This window comes from Tiliqua scincoides, chromosome 2 (assembly GCF_035046505.1).
Source record: "Tiliqua scincoides isolate rTilSci1 chromosome 2, rTilSci1.hap2, whole genome shotgun sequence".
NCBI classification, from domain to species: domain Eukaryota; kingdom Metazoa; phylum Chordata; class Lepidosauria; order Squamata; family Scincidae; genus Tiliqua; species Tiliqua scincoides.
Window position 1 is genome coordinate 178855929 of NC_089822.1, and position 21257 is coordinate 178877185.

At 41.1% G+C, this 21257-nt stretch overlaps 1 protein-coding gene and 1 long non-coding RNA gene across 3 annotated transcripts in view; one reads left to right on the forward strand and one right to left on the reverse strand.

The window, feature by feature from the left end:
- Nucleotides 1–10452, forward strand: part of CREBRF (CREB3 regulatory factor) — a 35702-nt gene extending 25250 nt beyond the window's left edge. For both annotated transcript variants that reach the window (XM_066614200.1, XM_066614201.1), the window contains exons 4-9: nt 3070–4138; nt 6361–6555; nt 7753–7942; nt 8532–8605; nt 8953–9075; nt 9761–10452. In XM_066614200.1, coding sequence (XP_066470297.1) covers nt 3070–4138; nt 6361–6555; nt 7753–7942; nt 8532–8605; nt 8953–9075; nt 9761–9876 — 1767 coding nt within the window. In that variant the 3' untranslated portion in view covers nt 9877–10452. The remainder of the gene's footprint in view (nt 1–3069; nt 4139–6360; nt 6556–7752; nt 7943–8531; nt 8606–8952; nt 9076–9760) is intronic.
- LOC136639741 (uncharacterized) lies at nt 604–21097 on the reverse strand. The gene is made up of 2 exons (XR_010793714.1): nt 20825–21097; nt 604–4063 (listed from the first exon to the last, which is right to left on the reverse strand). It is a non-coding gene; the product is annotated as an uncharacterized lncRNA (long non-coding RNA).
- Nucleotides 21098–21257: the final 160 nt, after the last annotated feature.

The window sequence follows — 21257 nt, forward strand, 5'->3', positions numbered from 1 at the left end:
GCTGGGTTAGCGCCTGGCCTCCACTGCTTGGTGGTCTCAAGTCTGCAGCATAGTAAGCGAGCCGCAGCACAGTAAGCGAGGGTGGGGAGAAGGCGTTCTGGGGAGGGGGGAGGCTGGTGGAGGGCAGGGAAGAAGCGTGATGGGGAGGCAGGGGGTGGAGAGAGGGCGGGCGGGAGGCGTGCCGGGGGGGAGCAGGGAGGCAGAGAGGCAGGTCTGCTGGAGCTCTGCTCTACCAGATCCTGTCCGTTCATGTAGGGCTCAGCGCCCTGCATGAATGCCTTTTCCAAGTAGCCCCATTGCAGGGCTGCTTCCCTTACCTGGAAGAGGGGGACGAAAGTCTCCTTCTCCCAAGGCGCTGCCTTCGGCAGACTGAGATGTGTAGGATGCGGCAGCAGCCATGTGCCCCGGGCTGCCGTGTATTGGGCTGCCTGCCAGTTCTGCCCAATGTTGCATATATGCCCCAGGGACCAAACGTGTACACTTGTGGGCCAGGCAAAAATGGGTTAACCTGGAAGTGATATCATGGCTGGAAGTGATATCATCATAGCATCAAGTGACATCAAAAGGAAAATTAACACCTCCTTATGACAGAATCAAATCTAATTAAGTAAATTATAAATTTTTAATAAGTTAAAAAAATTATTTAAAATAAAGAAACCTCCCAAGCAGTTGGTGATCTGTTTAAAAAAAAAAAATTCCCCAAACATCCCAAAGGCTGTAATCCTATCCACACTTACCCGGGAATAAGCCCAATTGGCTATCATTCTTAAAAGCATATACATAGTAGCTTGTTAAAAGTACAGACCTGCAACATTTCCCAAATGCAATCATATTACCATAGCAGCATCAAGTCTAATATATTAAAAATAAAATACACATTGAAATGAATGGGAACCCTGAATTGCCTGAAATTGGCTCATGACCCACCTCGTGCAGTGTTTCTCAACCAGTGGTATGGCTATCACCAGTGATACTTGAGGTGGTGTCTGGTGGTACTCGTGGGACCCCTGGACACCTGCCAGCCGGCAGTAAGGTCAGGATTGTGATGCAACAAACAGAGGTAGGAGGCTCAGCTTAGTGGGCAGAACTTCAAAGCATGCTTTTCCGTGCTCATAAAAGACCTCCTATCCACCCTGAGCCTTTTACTGGTGTTTGTCACATTGGATCTGGCCTTTCAACCCAGAAGTAACTGGCAATGATGTTATTTCCAGTTACTTCGGGTGGTACTTTGAATAGGTGGACCATGCAAAGTGGTACAGCAGAGGACAAATGTTGAGAACCACTGGCCTAGTAGGTCCTAACCCACAGTTTGGGAATCACTGATCTATTCAATGCAGGCTAGTTAAGAGTGTCTTTCTTTTCTATTAATCACTAATTCAGGAAGACTCAGTTCATCAACTTAGCAACATTGGCCTCTTGGCAGTGAGAGAAGGTTATCTGATGGACCTTCTACTTCAACTCATACTTTATTATACTCTCTTATTCCTAAAGAACCTCTGGAAAATGTCTGTCCTTGAAAAATTTCAAGGATGAAGGTTCTACAATCCTCCTGTAGCAATGTGTTTCATTGCCAAACTACCCTTGGAGTGTCTTCTTAATATTTAGCCTAAGTTTACACTCTATTGTTTGTCATGCAGTAGTACTGTTCACAGGTATTTAGTACCAACCACATAGTTAAAGCAGGGTAGTATTATTTATTCTCATATTGTAAATATTTGAAACTTGTGTCCCTACTTCAAATCTTTCCCTTAATTTAATCATGTTGTGCAGCTTTTATATGATGCATCCAAAAAAGTAAGGCAGATAATTATTTAATTTAAAATAAGGCTCTTCAAAATCTGGGTGTTATGGAATAATACATAGTAAATGTGTGGATTCTCTTAACCAGTATAATAAGCAAACGGTTTGTCTAGTTTCAAAAGAATTATTCCTAAGGAAGTACAACTCTTCAGGCCTTGTTACTTTTAAAATATTGAACAGGCCAGGAGAACTTCTGATTTATCTCAAGAGCCTATGATTCAAAGGTGACAAACTGGTTTGTATTTTTCCTCCTGTAGGTAAAAAGGTTTTGAAAAGTTATTTATTTACGGGATTTATACCTTTCCACTCCACTTACAAAATAATATTTAATACAATAAAAACAAGGCTAAAAACATCAATATAAAACAAATAAAACCATAAAAACAATAATATACAATTGGATCAGATGTTTCATGGTTGGTTGGCAACCTTCAGTCTCAAAAGACTATGGTATAAGCCTACAGCACCTGGTATTCCCAGGTGGTCTCCCATCCAAGTACTAACCAGGTCTGACCCTGCTTAGCTTCCGAGATCAGGCATGTGCAGGGTAACAGTTGCTGCATAAAATGTGACAACTCCCCCAATGTCAACAATTAAAACCTTCCCTAAATTAAAAGGTCTTGAGAGCCTGCTGAAAGGACTCCAAAGAGGGAGCTCAATTTCAGTGGGAGGGAATTCCACAGACAGGGCACCACCATCAAGAAGGCCCTATTTCTTGCCACCATCCCTCTTACCTCTACTGGTGGAAGCACAGTTAGAATGGCACTCTTTGATGACCTGAGAGGGTGGGTAAGATTATATGGAAGGAGGTAGTCCCTCAAATACCCTGGACCTGAGCCATAAAGGGCTTTAACAGTCAAAACTAGCACTTTGAATTGAGCCCGGAAACCAACATAGTCAGCCAGTGTAGTCGCTGAAGCAACAGCCAACAGAGTCAAACAGGCGAGCCCTGGCAGCTGCATTCTGCACCAATTGCAGTTTCCAAACTGTCTTCAAAGACAGCCCCACATAAGAGCGCATTGCAGTAATCTAGATATCACTAGGACACCATGGTCACTGGTTACCGTGGCCAGGTCTGAGTGACCCAAGTATGGTCATGGATGACGAATCAGCTGAAGCTGAGCAAAGGCTTCCCTAGTCACAAAGGTATAGATGTGATGCACTTCAGAAGTAAATCTAGCCTCTTTAGAAGTGTGATTCTGTGTGGGTGGGTGGAAACCTGAAGGATAATAATCATAACTGTACTTTAATGTTGTTCTGTATGAACAGGACAGAGAAATGGACTACCAGCAGAGTTCCAGGGACAATCTCCTTTCTGCAGAGGACTGTAAAGATCTTGAGAACCTGGAGTCTTTTACTGACATTCTGGATACCGAGTCGTCTTTTCCTGCAAACTGGGAGCAATGGGATACTTACTGTGAAGATCTGACAAAGTATACCAAACTAACCAGTTGTGACATCTGGGGAACAAAAGAGGTGGATTATTTGGGCCTTGATGATTTTTCAAGTCCGTACCAAGATGAAGAAGTGATAAGTAAAACTCCAACTCTGGCCCAGCTCAACAGTGAGGACTCTCAGCCTGTCTCAGATCCACTGTGCTACCCAGATTTGCTGTTCAGTGTAAAACAAACCCAGTTAGCTTCTCTGCCAGCAAAGAAAATTGCAAGCAGAGCAGCAGCTCCAGTTTGCTCATCAAAGACTGCTCAGGCTGAGGCACTGTCATCAGAGTTTACCCAAAAAGCAGCTACACCCAATCCCAGCACACAAATCATGGTGAAGACCAATGTGTATAATAATGAAAAGGTGAACATTCATGTTGAATGTAAAGATTATGTTAAAAAGGCAAAAGTAAAGATAAATCCAGTCCCTCAAAGTAGGTCTGTAGTGAACCAGGCAAATGCAGATGCCGCAAAAGAAAACACCTGCTACTGTGGAGCTGTAGCAAAGAAACAAGAACGGAAAGGAAGCAACTCTCTTCTGAGTCACAATGCTCCTGTGTTGCCTTTTAAAGAGACTCAGGCTCTTCTCCTCACTCCATCCCAGGAAACTCCAGAACTGATTGCTGAGGAAAGTAGTCTCTCTGCCAGTACATCTGTTTCAGACCCTTCACAGAAAAAGGAAGAACACAATTATTCTCTCTTTGTCACTGATGGCTTGGCTGAGCAGGCTGGCAAAGCTGATCCTGATGAGAATGACGATGATGATGAGGAAGATGTGGAGGATGAAGACCACGATGAAGGGTTTGGAAGCGAGCATGAACTGTCTGAAAATGATGAAGAGGAGGAAGATTATGAGGATGACAAAGATGATGACATCAGTGATACTTTCTCTGAACCAGGTAACTCTACTTGAAACCTAGAGCCAGCTGTTGTAGGTACCAGCAGGAAAAACATATTGGAATTGGCGTGTTGGGCAGGCTAATGGGCCACCTAATACTGTATATTTTATGGAAGAATTTTAAATTATGTAACAATCATAACTGCACAAGCAGTACCAATATTCATGTCAAGTTCAAGAGTCTGTAAATAAGTTCATATTCAAGAGTCTGTAAATAAACAGTTTGCAAATTTGCCCAAGGTGACGGAAAGGAGGAGAGCTTAGAATGCAGTCATAGCCTCCTGTAAGAGAAAGCTAGCTTCAGTAACTCATCTAGTATTGTCTATCCTGATCTTGTTTGGTAAGCTGACAATGGAATCTATTAGCGATTTTAAAGTTGCCAACTGAAGGCAGAAAGGATCCACAGCTGAGCTTCCCACCACTGCTCGGCAAGCCAGGATCCATGGAGGGCAGTAGATTATCTTCTCCCTCATGAGATCTTGCTGCTCTAGGTGTCCTGCCCCCAGTGTTATGTCAGGGGCATTCAGGAATTGTTAAATAGTGCTGGGGGTATAAAGAGGATGGCTTGCTACTGCTCCTGGTAAGCCTCCCCATTGGATGCCTAGTCAGGAAAGCTAAGCAGAAACTGGGCAGCAGATGGACTAGCATCCTCTGTCACCCTTGTAGCTCCTGGTGGCATCAGGAAGGCTCATGTCCACCTGGTTCCCATTCACCATGAGGGGGTAGTTGACGTAGTGAAAATGTGTTATGGGCCCCCCCCAAAGGTCTTAAGCACCATGGCCCCCTAGAAGCTGGAGCTGCCATTGGGTATGCTTCACATTCATTAGCATTTGTGGAGAGGAGAAGCAATTCATGAAGTTTTTCCAAATATGTTGCAGGAAAATAATCTTGCTAAAGGGAAAAGCAGTACAAACCTTGAACATAATAGAAGATGACCTAATTAGAGTACAGTATTAGCTAAATACTGTTGCTTCTTCCTGAGATTAAGATTGGTTTGTTAAATACTGTATATAATGACTTTTTCCACTGCATAATGGGTGTAAAACAAGTTGTGTACAGAGACTCATGAGCTGTGTCCCTCTAGTTCAGGGGTGCCCAAACTCCTGCCCTGGGGCCACTTGTGGCCCTCGAGGCCTCTCAATGCGGCCCTCAGGGAGCCCCCAGTCTCCAATGAGCCTCTGGCCCTCCGGAGATTTGTTGGAGCCCACACTGGCCCAATGCAACTGCTCTTAGTGTGAGGGCGACTGTTTGACCTCTTGCGTGAGCTGTGGATGAGGGCTCCCTCCACTGCTTGTTGTTTCACGTCTGTGATGCAGCAGCGGCAGCAAAGGAAAGGCCAGCCTTGCTTTGTGCAAGGCCTTTTATAGGCCTTGAGCTTTTACAAGACCTTCATTCATTCATATAAGTTCATCTTTAATATATTAATTTATGTAAACTTATGTAAATTTATTCAAATTTAAAATGTAAATTAATTCCTTTTTTCTCCCGGCCCCCCCCCACAGTGTCAGAGAGACGATGTGGCCCTCCTGGCAAAAACTTTGGACACCCCTGCTCTAGTTAACAGAAATGTATTTTTACCTAATTTAATTTGAGTATAATTTGCATGCACATAATGATGCCTGGCACAAAATGGCTTTTGTCCAAAGAGCATGTTGTATCACTTTATGAAGCAATGTTTATCACTTTTTGCAATTTGATATAATATGAGGCTAGAAGTAGTGGTTTTTTGGGTGTTTTGAAAATGTGACCTTCGAGTTCTCAGTTTTTCAAATCTCAGTATCAAAGGAACTTTGGTGGCATGAAGTATAAAGAAGATGTACTGTATGTACTATAAAGGTATGCTTTGTTTGTGCCTCTGAGCACTCATGTCTTGCCTCTCCTGGAGAAGAGGAAGTGAAATGCTAGCTAGGGAGGGTGGTGATTGGGAAAGAGGCAGGGGAGCTAGGGGTCTGAAGCTGTCTTCCGCCTCAGTCTAGATAAGAGCAGGAAGGCTGAGAGGGGCCCTTGAAAATGCTTTCAGCCTAAGCTCAGTAGCCTGAAGGTTTGCCCAGTAAAGCATCTGATAGCTCTCCAGCAGTGGTGTTTTATCACTGGAAGAAAATGCTGTGCTCTGGAGCTCTGTTCTCCCTTCATTCCTTCTCGTTTTGAATTGAGTCTTTTCTCTCCAACTCTGCCTCTCTTGCCCTGGGAAAACTGCTAAACTACAGTTCTGTACTGTTTTAGGATATGAAAATGACTCCATAGAGGACTTGAAAGAAATGACTGCAATATCTTGTAGAAAAAGAGGCAAGCGAAGATACTTCTGGGAATATAGCGAGCAACTGACACCTTCACAGCAAGAAAGAATGCTGAGGCCATCTGAGTGGAATCGAGATACGCTACCGAGTAACATGTATCAGAAGAATGGATTACATCATGGTAAGGGTGGTTGTCTGATAATGCACTTTCCATTGTTGCTTTCAGGAGCATGTGCTCCTTTCCTGAAGTTTGTGAAAACTCTTTGGAAGAGCACAAGGAATGATATTCCTAAAACAATCTGTTTTCAGATTTGAAATAGAATTGTATAGCTATTATACAAGACCTCCAGAGGCAGCCCAAGACCTCCAGAGGCAGCATGTCAAATGGGTTAACACAGTATTTCCCAAACTATGGGTTGCGAATCCATGTGAGATTGGTGAAGACTTGGGCCCTAGGACCCATCTGAGTCCAAATTGGAGCCATTCCGGAGGTGTGGAGGCCTCTTCCAGGCTGGCGACCCACTCTGCAGGTCCCAGAATGGCGACCCACTCTCTAGGCTCAGCACTGTTCTCCACATTTCTCCTTCATTTTACAATCCAGGGAGCAGAAGGAGAAGGAAGAGCAATGGAAGCAAGTAGGTGGACAGAGATGGGAAACGCACCAATCTGCTGCCTGGGGTGACAGTTTCAGTTAGCCTCATGGATGAGCCAGCCTTGGCTATGGAAACCTGGGCTCCCTTTTGAAGGAAATAGAGACATTGAGGAATATAGTTACTGAAGCATTATTGGCAGTATTCTAAAACCTCTGCAATGCTGTTCCGATTTACTTTACAAATCAGTCCTGCACTATCCTTCTGATCTTTTTCCTGAGAACCACAGCAAATGAGCTGTGGTGGGTTAAACGAGCCACATATATTGTACTTGTTTGAAAAACTGATAGTGCCACTTGTGGCAAATGAGACCATTACCATTCTGCTTTGCACTGTCTGCTGAATCTGGTAGTACCAATTCTCTTCTCCCTCTTTGTAAGTAAGAATTAAAATCTGTATTTCTGAACATTAACAATGATAGTGATGTGAGCCAGAGATGACATGAACTAGAGTAGAAAGGTGCTTCCATTGTTTTCTCTGACTATCCATCTTGCATTCACTGTTATTTATCATTGTGCCCAGCATCACTGCTAATGTACTTCTATCCTGACCTACAGCATATTTGGAATCCTTAAAAGCTCTCTTCTAGATAATGTATTTCACTAGAAAAATAAACATTATAGCATTAAGAGAAAATGTGGGTTAAATAACATTTCTGCTATTTGTATGTAGTCCACATTATTATAGCAACCCATCAGATAACCTCTTTTGGAATACATTTAAAATAGGAAAATATGCTGTAAAGAAGTCACGGAGGACTGATGTAGAAGATCTGACTCCTAATCCTAAAAAACTGCTACAGATTGGGAATGAATTGAGGAAGCTAAATAAAGTGATCAGTGACTTGACCCCAGTGAGCGAACTTCCATTAACAGCTAGACCAAGGTCAAGGAAGGAAAAAAACAAGCTAGCCTCCAGGTAATGATCTGTTTTGTTTTTGTTTTGAAAGCTTACCAGCTGTTAAGGTTGTGCCCTATTCAAATGAGGTTCTTTTCTTCCTTGGCAAAAGTTTTCAAGCTGGTATGAAAAAGAAGCCAAATCATCTGGTTCACGTGTTATGTAGGTTGAGGTTTTGTACATGGGAAGATAACCATGTCATCTGAGTTGTGCCTGAAGATGGAGGTTCTGCCCCCACCCCCTCCCCCAGGACACAGCAAATTTGATCAGATTAGAGAGAAATAAATAGATCTGATTCTTGTATAATCTGGTCAAATTTATATAATGAGATATGTGCAGCTTGTCTAGTTTCAGCTGTGTAGCTTAATTTGTGTCTAGATGTGATAATGTGGTGATAAGGTAAATATCTAGATAGGTGTCGATAGCTGTGTCAGTAAAGAGGGAATGAATATTGGAAGTGGGAAATAGAGTGCCATGAAATATCTTGGTTATGCAATAGTAAGAGCCAAGATTTTGTAGCACTGTTACTGCTAGTGCACTCGAGCCTTGTATAGAATGTGACTAGATGTATATTCTGACTCATTCCTTTTTCTTTCCTCCAACTTTGCAGGGCTTGCCGACTAAAAAAGAAAGCCCAGTATGAAGCCAACAAAGTGAAACTATGGGGTCTCAACACAGAATATGGTAAGCTTTTAAAAAAAGGAAAAGTGTTAACTAGCAGGTTAAAATGGCCACGTGTGTTTTCTGTCAGTTTGTCAATCTCCTGATAACTGATGTTATTGGGTCATCAGGAGTTCCACATATTGCCTCAGCCCTTTGGGTTTGAAAGCCACTTGTTTACGTACATTATTGGCAAATTCCTTTCTGTAAAAAACAGTATAACGTAGAAATAAAACGAAAAGTTAAAGATTGAATGTTGTTCAAATGCTGCTGTCATAGTTCATTATCTGAGGCACAAAAGGAGATGTATTCTTCCTTCCCAAAACTTTGTAGTCTGGTAGGTTTATGTTGTCATCTGATCTCTTCTTCAGATAACTTGTTGTTTGTGATCAACTCTATCAAACAAGAAATTGTGATCAGAGTGCAGAGTCCTAGAGAAGACAGAGGAACCAATATGGGACAAAAGCTTGATGTACTTATCAAAGATACTCTTGGTGAGTAAACATCATCTGCAGTATTTACAAGTAGCAAGAGGTAGACTTCCTTTTAATGTTAATGATCCTAAATTTTTTAAACTGTGTTTGCTCAGCTACCATGGGTTGTTATCCAGAATTGCATGAGTGAAAGTCTGTCATATAACAGGGCTTGTCGACCCCTTCCTTTGCACAGCAAGTTCGTGAAGACATTGAGCAGTACCAGACCTAGAACTGGTCCTTGATGAATTTATTTTATAACCAGTAGGCACTGACAAATCTTGGATTAATAGCTGGGTGAGATGGTTGGATGGAATTAGAACAGTGGTTCCCAAATTGTGGGTTGGGACCTACTGGTGGGTCCTTATTTTTTCTGGGTCACCAAAGGGTGATTGAAGGATCAGATAACTAATTGTCTCGAGCCCTGAGTCTATTCAAACATCTAATTATTCTGCAAAGAGCTCAGCTCCTGCAGTTTGCAAGCACATGTAAATATAGGGAGATAAATGTTTGAGGGTCTTTTCTGGTGGTTATTGCTTATAATTCTAGATATCCTTTTTTTTTTAAAGTCTGGTAAACCGATAGAGTGTTTAAAAAAGTGGCGCCTGGTGCTAAAAAAGTTTGGGAACCACTGGAATAGTATGCACATGCGATCATAATAGTATTCTGAAGATGTGTTTTCACTCTTTTTTTTTTTCCCCCCCAGGACCACCTGTAGCTGGGCAGACATCAGAATTTGTGAACCAGGTTTTAGAAAAAACAGCAGACGGAGATCCTACAGGAGGCCTCGTGGGGCTGCGAATACCAACATCAAAAGTTTAGCAGCTGTCACTTTATCCATTCACATTGGTCAGAGCTCTGCCTGTGTCATGTACTACATTGTAAAATTAATTCTGGTCTGCATGTGAGTTTAGCGTTATATAAAGCACAGTTTAAGTTCCATCTTTTTTTCTTTTAATTACAATGTAGTAAGTTAAGTGAAAGCATGATATAAAATGCTTAATGGCATTTTGGAGCATAATCCTTGTAGATTTAAATCTGCTTCTGGCATAAATGTGGTGGCTACACATTCATTTTAAAATTATGTTTATCTAGGACCAGATTATATAAATTGCATAGGAGCAAAACATGTTTTTGCAAATAAAAATCTAGCAAAATGCCAAACAGTATGGCAGGTTTATGCTCCAAGTTAAATAAAAATTTAAACTCCAATTAGGGTGTTTTTTAGAATTATTGCTCTTTTGTTCTAAATTAAGCAGTAAGTTTTCTTTGCAACCATAACTTGTACATAGCACATCTAGCAATAAAGCTAGTGTGACATATAAAAAAATATAATTTTCTGAGCTTGATACGGTATTTAAATGTCTGTGCAAGTAAGAAAAAAAATTGTATACTCTTTGTGCCTTGTATTGAGGGTGGGAGGGAGGGTGGGTGGGGAGAAATGTAACTATAAGCTGGTAAAGACTTTGTATGATGAGAAACCCTTGTTGGGGAGAAGATGTATAGATGGTCTCTTGGGTTTTAATGTATTTGTTCCAGCTCTTACAAATTTTTGAATGTATATAGGAATATGTTGAAAATGTAGATATGCCACAGAGTCTATGTATTGTATAAAAGATGGCTCTAGAAAACTAATTTTCGGTACTTGGCCGGAAGAAAACAAATACTTGCACATTAATGCGATTGTTTATTTTTGTACCAAAGACAAATGCAACTGATATGGCAAACTGCCAGAAGTAAAGTTTTGCACAGCTTACATGATACTGTACTGAATGTATAAAAAGAAAAAAAAAATTAAAGGTCAGGGTTAGGGATCTTACTGAACTGTGAATTTCTTTCTCTTTGGGTCCAATTATCTACAGAAGGAGCATTCATACATAACTATTATTTTGCTGTTCTTCTAGTTCGCTTCATAGTAGATAAGTTGGCCATCTAGAAGTCTTTAAATCCTTTTTTCTGCACTTATAGTAGAAATTTTAATATATTTGGATTTTAGTAAGCTATTGGTAGAATAGATTTCAATTTTGGGAATTAAAAAAATTAGTTTGTAGTATACTTCCACCAAACAACCAAAATGAAATTATTTTTATTGTAATTTGTATATATGTAAAGAGAAGAGCTACAAATATCTAATTCCTTAGTTGCCACTTTTCCAGTTGTTGTATTATTGTGCATGTGGTGTTTCCAAGGATCAACACAGGCTTAAAAAAAAAATTTATAGATTTTATATTTTTGTACAGATATTTCAACTAGCTTCTTCAAAGTTCTATGTGACTTATTGTTAACTCAGTTTCTATAATTGGGGGAATACAAATTCACGTGCAGTTCTGCTCACAAGAGTCTGCTTTTAGTCAGTGTTAAAGTACCAATGAAAAGCTTTATTCCTTGATGAGAGAGTTGTTTATGTCAAGACAGGATCATTCTCTGGTTTCATGAATGCCTTTGCTTCCCGTTTTATATATTGATTACATAACACTGTTTACTAAGAATACCAAATAATTCAGATGTAGCTGCAAGCAAATTCAAAATGCTCATTTTTTTCTTTTCCTGACTTTCCATCTAAATGGGAATTGGCTACATTGCTGTAGTGTTCAAACAACATATTCTATTTGAAAGATTGGGAAAGGTCAGTATACCACTACAGAGTTGTACTACTCAAAGCCTTTTTCCCCACACTCTCAGAGTTGCTACTTACCGATGCCTACCTTTATAAAATAATAAAACTTTTTAAGTATTTGCAAAACTTCAGAAACTTGCATGTCATGATGGAACAAATATATATATTTTTAAATGCAATAGAGGTGTCTGCAAGCCTGAAATTGTGGTTGGCATAACAGATTTATCCAGTTTAACTCTCTGGTTGTAGAGCTTTTTAAGTATTTTTACGCCCTCCTGACTTAATTCTTGAAATAGTGTTTGGTGAATAGCATTTAAATACTATTCATGCTAAGATTCTAACCCTGGATCAGAACAGCATGGATAGGATCTATTCTGCAACATGATACAGCTAGTTTGCAATCAGGACTTGCGTGGCAAGCTAAACTGACAGTAAGATATGATATCCCCATTGTAGTAGCTCAGGATTCTCTGAGCTAATACTGCTTTTGCAGCTTTTTCTTTGTGCATGTCTGAAAACCAGAATATGATTTTTGGTCTAGCATTTGGAAAAAAAACCGTTTGAATCTTTTTAGTGGATTCCATACCCTTGCATTTCAGTGTTTTCTATGTATTAAGTTATAGTCAAAAAGCTTTTAAATAGTTGAGCTTTTTAATGGTGACACTTTATTTTGTATCTATTTATATATGTATGTATCTTAGAAAAGCACTTTGTTTAAAAAAGAAAAAAAAGATATTGCATTTTATATGATTCCTGCCATTTGCTGCTAACTCTGGGCTGGTCAGAATGCTGCAGCGATACTTGATCTAAATAAACCTGGCAGTAAAATGTAGAGTAAAGTTAAGACCTTTGCTGGTTTAACCTTATTGTAAAGATGACATAGGCAAGCTGTGCAGCTTTACATTTTAACCAGGGGACTCTGTGGCATTTAAAACAGTCTAGAAATGGTTGTACTTTTAATGCCAGTAACAATCTGCTTCCTCTAGTGTCATTAAATATACGTTTAGTGTATACTTATCACAAAGATTTAAAAAAACCAAATGTTCATGTTCTGTTTGAGGAAATTGTGGCATGCATTTTTGGATGATTATCTTTAGAGGAGCTCTCTAAAGGTCTTTAGTGTTCACAGTATGTGGATCTTATTGAAGTCTTGGGTCACTTTCTGAGTGTAGGCATTGTGAATATTCTAAAGTCATCCCAAAGCAATTATACACTTTATTTTAAATAATACACTGGATTCTTTAGAGTTTGTTTCCATATTAAAGCATGCTCTTGCTACAAAATTTGTCAGTCTGAAATTGAGTGCCACACTTCTGTTTTTGAATGGATATGATGAACTACTCTGTACCATGTATGGTTCTTGTCCTTTACCCATTTTCTCCATTGACAGATTATGTGGCTTTATATTGTGCCTTACTTGTATATTAGAACTAAGTTTATTTTTCATTCCCCAGGACTCCTTAAACCCTTGAACCCTTTTGGAAGCAAACTACATCATGAAGGAACTTCAGATAAATCTGATTTAAAGTTGTATTGATAGTTTGTACTGGCATAGGGTGACCAATTTTTTAGTGGTCTTGGAAGATAGGATTTTTTATAGTAATTCCACTACATCTCTTTACAAAAGCTTCTCTGCCTTGAATGTATGAAGGACATCTTGATATTTAACTTTCTGGGGCTCATTAGTACTAGTCTTTTGGCTAGTTAAGGACTGGCTCTTTCCACTCCGCTCTGGCGTCAATGTAAACAGTGACACTGTTGTAGGAATCGGGCACAGACATACTAAGTTCACTAGTTTAGTCAGTAATTTATTCTAAAACTTAGACTGAGGTGTAGTGGGAAAGAGCAAATTTTATTTCTGTAGTAGATTAAAGGTCTCTTGAATAATCATAGAGCAACAGACATTTTTCAAATACCGTACTGTCAGTTTGAGTTTCATTTAAGTCTATACCATTTTCTGATGTTTGCCTTCATTAATAAATCTGCTTGTTTGTTCTCAAATGTCAATAACTGATGTATTGTTTCTCTTCTGTAAGTCTTTACATATGGTTAGTTTCAAAATGGTAATAGCCTCCTTCCTGTTTTTGATGGGTTGTATTACAAGTTGCCTTCAGCAGAAAAAGCATAGCCAGTCTGTTCTTTGACTTATTTAGCAGTCTTCCTGGAATTCTGTTGAGGCACAGTCAAAATATGTAATACAGAAGTTCAGACCTTAAAAACCTGAATTTTACACATTTTTTGAAGGCAAGGCTTCAACTGTGAAGTTGTCTACCTTAGTTTGCCACCAGATGGAAGCCTATATTTTGAGTAGCTGACTCCTGCAATTTATAAAATAAATCCCTTGAGGGATTTTGCTAAGTACATTTCAGTTAGTTACTACTAATTCAATAGTTGATTCTTTCCTTTAAAAAATGCATTTAAGGGCATTACCACATTGAGAGAGCAACACTTGCGAATATTTCCAGTGTAAATGGAATGCTTTGTCAACATTGCAGAAATGGCACTTTAGAGTATACTTCCTTCACGGCATTCTGAACTTGATTGGATCTCATTGATATGACTTTTCAGTCTTTTTTTCTCCAGTTGATCTAATGCGATAGAAAGGTGTTTGTGCAGTGCTGTGCTCAGCCTCTTAAAATGTTCATGAACTTCCACAAAAACACACTGTTAATGCACTTTCTCCTTGATCAGAACACACTTTCCTGAAAGGAAGCCCCATTTGATCTCAGTGAAACTTCCATGTTAAATTTAGGGCTGTAGCTATTAAGATTTTTCTGAAGAGCTGTGAAACTTAAGCCAAAAATCTAAAAAGAATGGAGAATCAAAAGAATTGCCTTGTGAGGATCAGGCTATGTTTTCTGCTAGTCCGGCATGGTATTTAGGAACCAACCTCTGGGAAGTTTGCAGTAGATGCTTAATGGTGATAGCCATGTCTGCTTTAATTTTAAACAAGACTTGCCTTTTAAACTCAGAGCTGTAATTGGCTATACAAGGTTTAATCAAGCATCTATTATTTAACCTATATAGCATCAACCACGGGCTTCTTGCATGTAGCTATGAAAGATGGTGATATTCAGCTGGTTTGGGCTTTAAGTACAATGGCAATTTTGTCTTTCCCAATAGTCTTCTATAAAGTGAACTGAACTTTCATTCTCTTGTCCTGCCTTAAACCATTAAATCCATAATTGTGTCTAAGAATGAACTAAGGCTGAAATTCTAAACATAATTACTTGGAAGTAGGGTCCTGCTATTATCAATGAGACTTGCTTCCAAGTGAACAAGTTTAGGATTAGGGTGTGAGGCTGATGGCATATGGAAGCACAGCAAAGCTTTTGAAAGGCGCAAATATAAAGTATATGTGTTCACAAATTTGGTGACCTTCCTATGCTTGGGATCATGTTTGTAATGCTGTTAATGTTCTGTAGTCCATTTTCAACTGGAGCTCAGACAAAATGTACTGAAGGTCTTGTCTCTGTTTAGAAATCTTTGCCCTGTTTAAAAAGCATGATCTGTTTGCAACTTTTATAATGTTTGTTGTTTAACTTTTCCTTTTTAAAAAAAGGCACAATTAAAACATTGATTTGTTTACTGTCACCCTTGAGCCCGAGCACTTCTATTCAGATACAAACTCATCAATGTATGCAACATCCTTTGTAACTGAAAATAAATTGTGAAGAGAAGTTCTGACATCATGGTGCCTTCGGTGTTTTCTGTCCATGCTGATAAATTGCTAGGTCAATGCTGCTGCCATTAAATCCTTGTCTTTTAAAGTGACATAGTGATATTAATTAACATGTCTGATATTCTTATATATTTTACATAAAAAATGATATCCCCATCAAAAATGGAGACACTTAAGCAGAATGTCCAGTTACAAACACTACAAATAAATGCAACTATCAAAAGCAGCAAAAACTGACAGGCTAAGCACAGGTGAAGCGCTAATGGCAATACAGCAACATTAAAATGCCTGCCAAAGCAAGTCAAAAACTTGATAACATAACCTAAACAATCACTCTATTCCTATAAGCATAAATAGTGCATTGTCCATTAATAACATAAGAGCCCTGCTGGATCAGGCCCGTCTAGTCCAGCTTTCTGTATCTCATAGTGGCCCACCAAATTCTTCAGGGAGCACACAAGACAATGAGACACAACCTGTGTCCTGGTGCCCTCACCTGCATCTGGCATTCTGAGGTAGCCTAAAATCAGGAATTTGCACATACTTATCATGACTTGTAACCTATGATGGACTCTTCCTCCATAAATTTGTCCAATCCCCAATTAAAAGCATCTAGGCAAGATGCCATCACCACTTCCTGTGGTGAGGCATTCCGCAGATTACACGCTGAGTAAAGAAATATTTCCTTTTGTCTGTCCTAACTCTCCCAACACTCAATTTTAGTGGATGTCTGGTGTTGTGAGAGGGAAAGGGGTGTCTCTCTATTCATCCCTTGCATAATTTTATATGTCTCAATCATGTCGGCCCGTCCCCCCAGGAGCCTCTTCTAAGACTGAAGAGACCCATACACTATAGCCTTTCCTTATAAGGGAGGTGCCCCAGCTCAGTAATCAACTTAGTAGTTCTCTTTTGCACCTTTTCCATTTCCACTATGTCCTTTTTGAGATGTGGTGACCAGAACTGGACACAATACTCCAGGTGTGGCCTTACCATTGATTTGTACAATGGCATTATAATATTAGCCGTTTTGTTCTCAAAACCCTTTCTAATGATCCCAAGCATAGAATTGGCCTTCTTCACAGCTGCTGCAGTGGGTCGACACTCATCAAGCTGTCCACTAGCACCCCAAGATCTCTCTGCTGATGTGCCACAGACAGCTCAGAACCTATTAGCCCAGTGGTTCTCAAACTTCTCAGGAGTTTTACTCTGAGAAACTAAGTCTTTTTGGGGGAGGAGGCGAGGGGTGGTTATTGCAACCAGGAGGTGCTTTGTGCAATGGCTTATTTTCAACATTCTAAGCAGCAGGGAGCTCTGTGGAGGGTTGCATGGGACTCTCCAAACGTACTGCAGCCACCTGCAAGTTAAAGCACCCTCCTTCTACCCAATTAGCAACATGATTGCGTTGCTGTCCTTGCCCCTCCACTGCCCCCTAAAAAGACCAGGGGCGCTTTACATGAGCTGGTGCCTCACAAGTTTGAGAATCACTGTATTAGCCTATATGTAAAGTTTTGATTCTTTGCCCCAATGTGCATGACTTTACATTTACTTACATTGAAACGCATCTTCCATTTTGCTGCCCATTTTGCTGCCCATTTTGGAGAGATCCTTCTGGAGCTCTTCACAATCTCTTCTGGTCACCACTTAGAATAAGTTTGGTGTCGTCCGCAAACTTGGCCACTTCACTGCTCAACCCTGTCTCCAGGTCATTTATGAACATGTTGAAAAGCACTGGTCCCAGGACAGATCCTGGGGGCACATCACTTTTCATCTCTCTCCATTCTATTGTGGTATGCAAAAAAACTGCCACAAGGACGTACTAATAAACTGCAGTGACTCTCCAAAGAGCCAGCATAATGGTTTACACATTCTGTATTGGCATCCTTCAGTCTCGAAAGACTATGGTATCACGCTCTGAATGGTGGTTCTGGACCAGAATGTCCTCTCCAGAACACGAAGCCTGGGTAAAGTAGATATGGAGGATAGACTGTTACCCGTGCAGCAAATCCCCCCTCCACGTCGCTGAAATGGTCCAATGGAAAGGCAGAAGTCAATATGGTTGGTTCCAGCGGCGTCACAGGAGTTGCTAGAACGTGACTGTGTTCAGCCATGAACTGCCTCAGGGACTCCAGCTCTGGATTCTGCCTCGAGGTTGACTCCTGAAGCGTTTTCCATAACTGGATGTAGCCACAAGGCAGTGGAGGTTTGGGATCAGAGTTTTCCTTCTCTCAGATGAGCTGCCTTCCCAGGCTATCAAGTCCCATCTACCCGGTGGTGGTTTACACATAAGAAAGCTGTTACTAGCCTCTACAAGTGCAAACAGATTATTTGATCAGTAATTAAACAGCATTAGAACATGCTAGTTCTGTTACAAAGAACTGAAGAGGTTCTGAGAGCCTGAATTTTATGTCTACATGGTTTCACTGTTCTGTCCAATCCTGGCTATTTCTGATCGGCCTCTGCTGGGAATGGCACCTGTTTCATCTCTACAGGAGGAGTGATCTGATCACCCAGTTACTCCACATGAGTTGCTTTGAGGATGATAATTATTCAATTGAGTAAATGTACAAGTAAAGAGTACAAGTGGTGAGTTAGATTTTTAGGAGCTAGATTTTTCTTTCATTTCCTGAATTATGGAAACTTTGTGAACTTTTGTTGTTGAACAGTGGCAGAGCTGGCCTTGCCTTGCAGCAACTTGAAATTATCACACAGAGCAGCAAACAGATGAGCCCCCATCTTATCTATCTGCCACCCTCTCCAAGCTGCCACACTATAGGGAGCTCTGATCTTCTCCTGACTTACTGAGAGTAAGGTCAGAGGAGGATTAGTGGCAGCCTCCTCCACCATCCAGTACTGCTGGAGGAAAGGGGAGAAAAAGAATCTGCTGTGACTCTAAATTGCTTCTCCCCACCAGTGGAGTCACCCCAATGGACCTCCTCCTGTACTAGACTTATGGGGGGGGGTAGGCCTGGGCTCCAGAGCCTACTCAGCTGCAGATGACAGGAGGAGGGGAGCTCACCCATGGGTATGGTTACTGTGCCTGTTGGCACCTAACCTCACCCCATGGAAACAAAAACAAAACCAAAAGAGGAGGAAATTATACAAAGTGATAAATATGACTTGACTCGTGCGTTTCAATTATAGGTAGGTATATTTATGTACCAGTATGTTCCACAGCTGATTACAGGTTACTCACTGAATGAGTTCAATTAAAGTGAATTACATAGTCCCTTACTATAAACTATATGCAAAAATTTCATTTTTAATTACAGGGAGGGGGGAGTGCAAACAATTCCAGTGGTGCAGCAGCCCTAAAACTGTGACCTTTGCCCTCTTGGTGTATAAAATGGGGTTACCCTAAGAATCTGCAAAAAAAAGTTCAGGGAACAAGTTTCAACTCTCTACGTTCCATAGGAAAAAAAATTCAGAAAAAATGGTAGGGGCTGTTTTTTCCTGAGATGCCACTTCTGGCCAGTGCACAAACACACCCATGGTAAAGCACACACAGAGTAGCCCACACTCCCCTAGTGCTTCCTGCTTAATAGGTGTTTAAACATAAAGTAGACAGGGAAAGGCAGTTTGGAACCTGTCCCACCCTCTCTTTTATTTCCCAAAAGCATGATGGGTCAACATTCATCGTGTTTGCAATGAATGGGAGCAGGGCATTTCCTGTTTCCATTCATTCCAAACAGAAGCAGAGTGGGGAGACTGGCCCACCATACTCTGCCTACCCTTCCTCCCACCATTAATGGGAGGAAGCACTCAGTGGCATCGTTTGAGGTGGGATTCAGGCAGTAGGGAGGCATGCACCACCTATGAAAAGTGGTACATAAATATTCTTGATAATAATAGATTAAGCTCTCAGTTCTGAACATTACTCCTTGGACATGAATGCCCTGGGGACTTGCTTCCACATAGTTTTGTTTTTAATTCGTGACCTTTAGCTTTATACAGGTCCAGCCTTTTTATACACGGATTTGACTCAACACGAATGGCCCTTGCAAATGAGAAGGAATGTGCTGATCCCTGGAGAAGGGGAAAAATGCATCCCTTTAAAATCAGTTTAAAAAACTGAACAGTCCTTTAACAATAGCCTCCTTAATGAGAGAGAGAGAGAGAGCACAGCTGGCTGACAATCCATCAGTCCTTCTCTCTCCAGCGGACCCCCTCCCTTCCCCCTGAGCAGGTGAAAGAAATGTGATCGCTTTGCATTGGTGAAGGGAGGGGCTGAGTGAAGCTTTCTAAGCTCTTGGAGGAGGACTGATTGATGGATTATCTTCTTAATGATTTATCTTAAGAGTCAAAAGGTCAGCAAGGCTGACTTTTAAATCACTGCAGCAAAGAAACTTTGTTTTTTAAATAAATTTGCTATAGTTTTTTGCCATCCAGGTGAGTGCTTGGAATGGAACCCATGTGAATAATTAGTCTCAACCTGTACTGGACAAAACTAATGACCAAGTCCTTCCAGGTTAGCCTTGCTTGCCTCACCGCAATAGTCTTTATTGGAAGCTGCAAGGAGAAGCCAAAGTCTTATTGATGAATCCACCACTCCCATATTTTATAATTTTCAGGCTTATGAATCTGCACCCATTCCTTCAAAACTTTCAGCAATTAGTGGGTCTTCTTAACCTTTTGGGGGGTCATTGTGAACCCCTTGGAGAACTGGATGAAAGCTACAGCCCTCTCTCCCCAGAAAAATACATTAACACACAGCTTTTGTATCCCCCCACACTTGATCCATGGACCTTGTGAAAGCCCAGCTTCAGAACCCCAAGAGGTTCAGGATGGCAACTGTGTACACACTAACTTGAGAGAGTAAGCCCCACTAGGCTTCCGAGTACATGTACAGGATTAGACTGTTGGAAGAGGAAGGATACCCAGAGTATAAGGATCTTACAGCCTGAGCCTCTGCTTGCTGAAGGACCAACCCCCAAGAATCATGCCCCTTGCCTTTAAGGGTGCCAATCCTCACAGCAGGGAATCCACATGCTTTTTACTCGTCTCCCTGGTGCTATTAGTAGGGTGTGTGTGTGTGTGATTTCCCCCCCCCCAAAATTTCATGATTAAAATAGCAAATTGTGGTGTTACATGTTTTTATTCCAAGGGTGCATTTTAATAAATTGCAATTATAAATTATAATCACTTTGAAAACATACTAGGGAAGTGACATAACTGGTACAATGTCAGCAGATGCAGCCACAGTATTTTATTCATTTATTAGATTGATATACCGATTTTCTAAAAACCCAAAGCAGTGCACAACACACAAAACACAGAAAAAGGAAACATTAAAATCAATTGTTAAAACATTATTACTTTGAACTAGAAATTAATTTGAACTATTTTGGACTGGAAATTATTAATTTCTGGAAAATATCTGGAAAAACACCAAAATGTTTTTTTATTTCAGTGGATATTTTAACACCAAAAAGGTGGTGTTTTGTGTTTAAGGCTGCAATCCTGTCCACACTTACCTGGGAGGAAGCCCCACTGACGACAATGGGACTTACTTCTGAGTAGACAGGCATGGGACTAGACTCTGAGGCTGCCATCCTAGCCACACTTCCTGGGAGGAAGCCCCACTGACTACAATGGAACTTACTTCTGAGTAGACAAGCATGGGCTTGGGCTCCTACACCCCCCCCCCGTCATGGCCTCAGTCCCAGATGCCACTCGAGGACTAACGCGGCTCCTTCCTAACAAGGACGGCGCCAGGGAGGCTTTGGCAGAGCAGCAGCACCGACGCACTCCCCCCTGCTTCCCCGCCAGCGCTCCAGTCAGCTGCGGAGCCACCGTGGGAGGAGCCCAACTCAGCCCCGCCCCCCTTCGTTCCACCAACGGCCATTCCGCAGCCGCGGCTCCTGCGGTTGGCTCCGCCCCCCGCGCCTCTTGAGGGAGGGGTGTTCA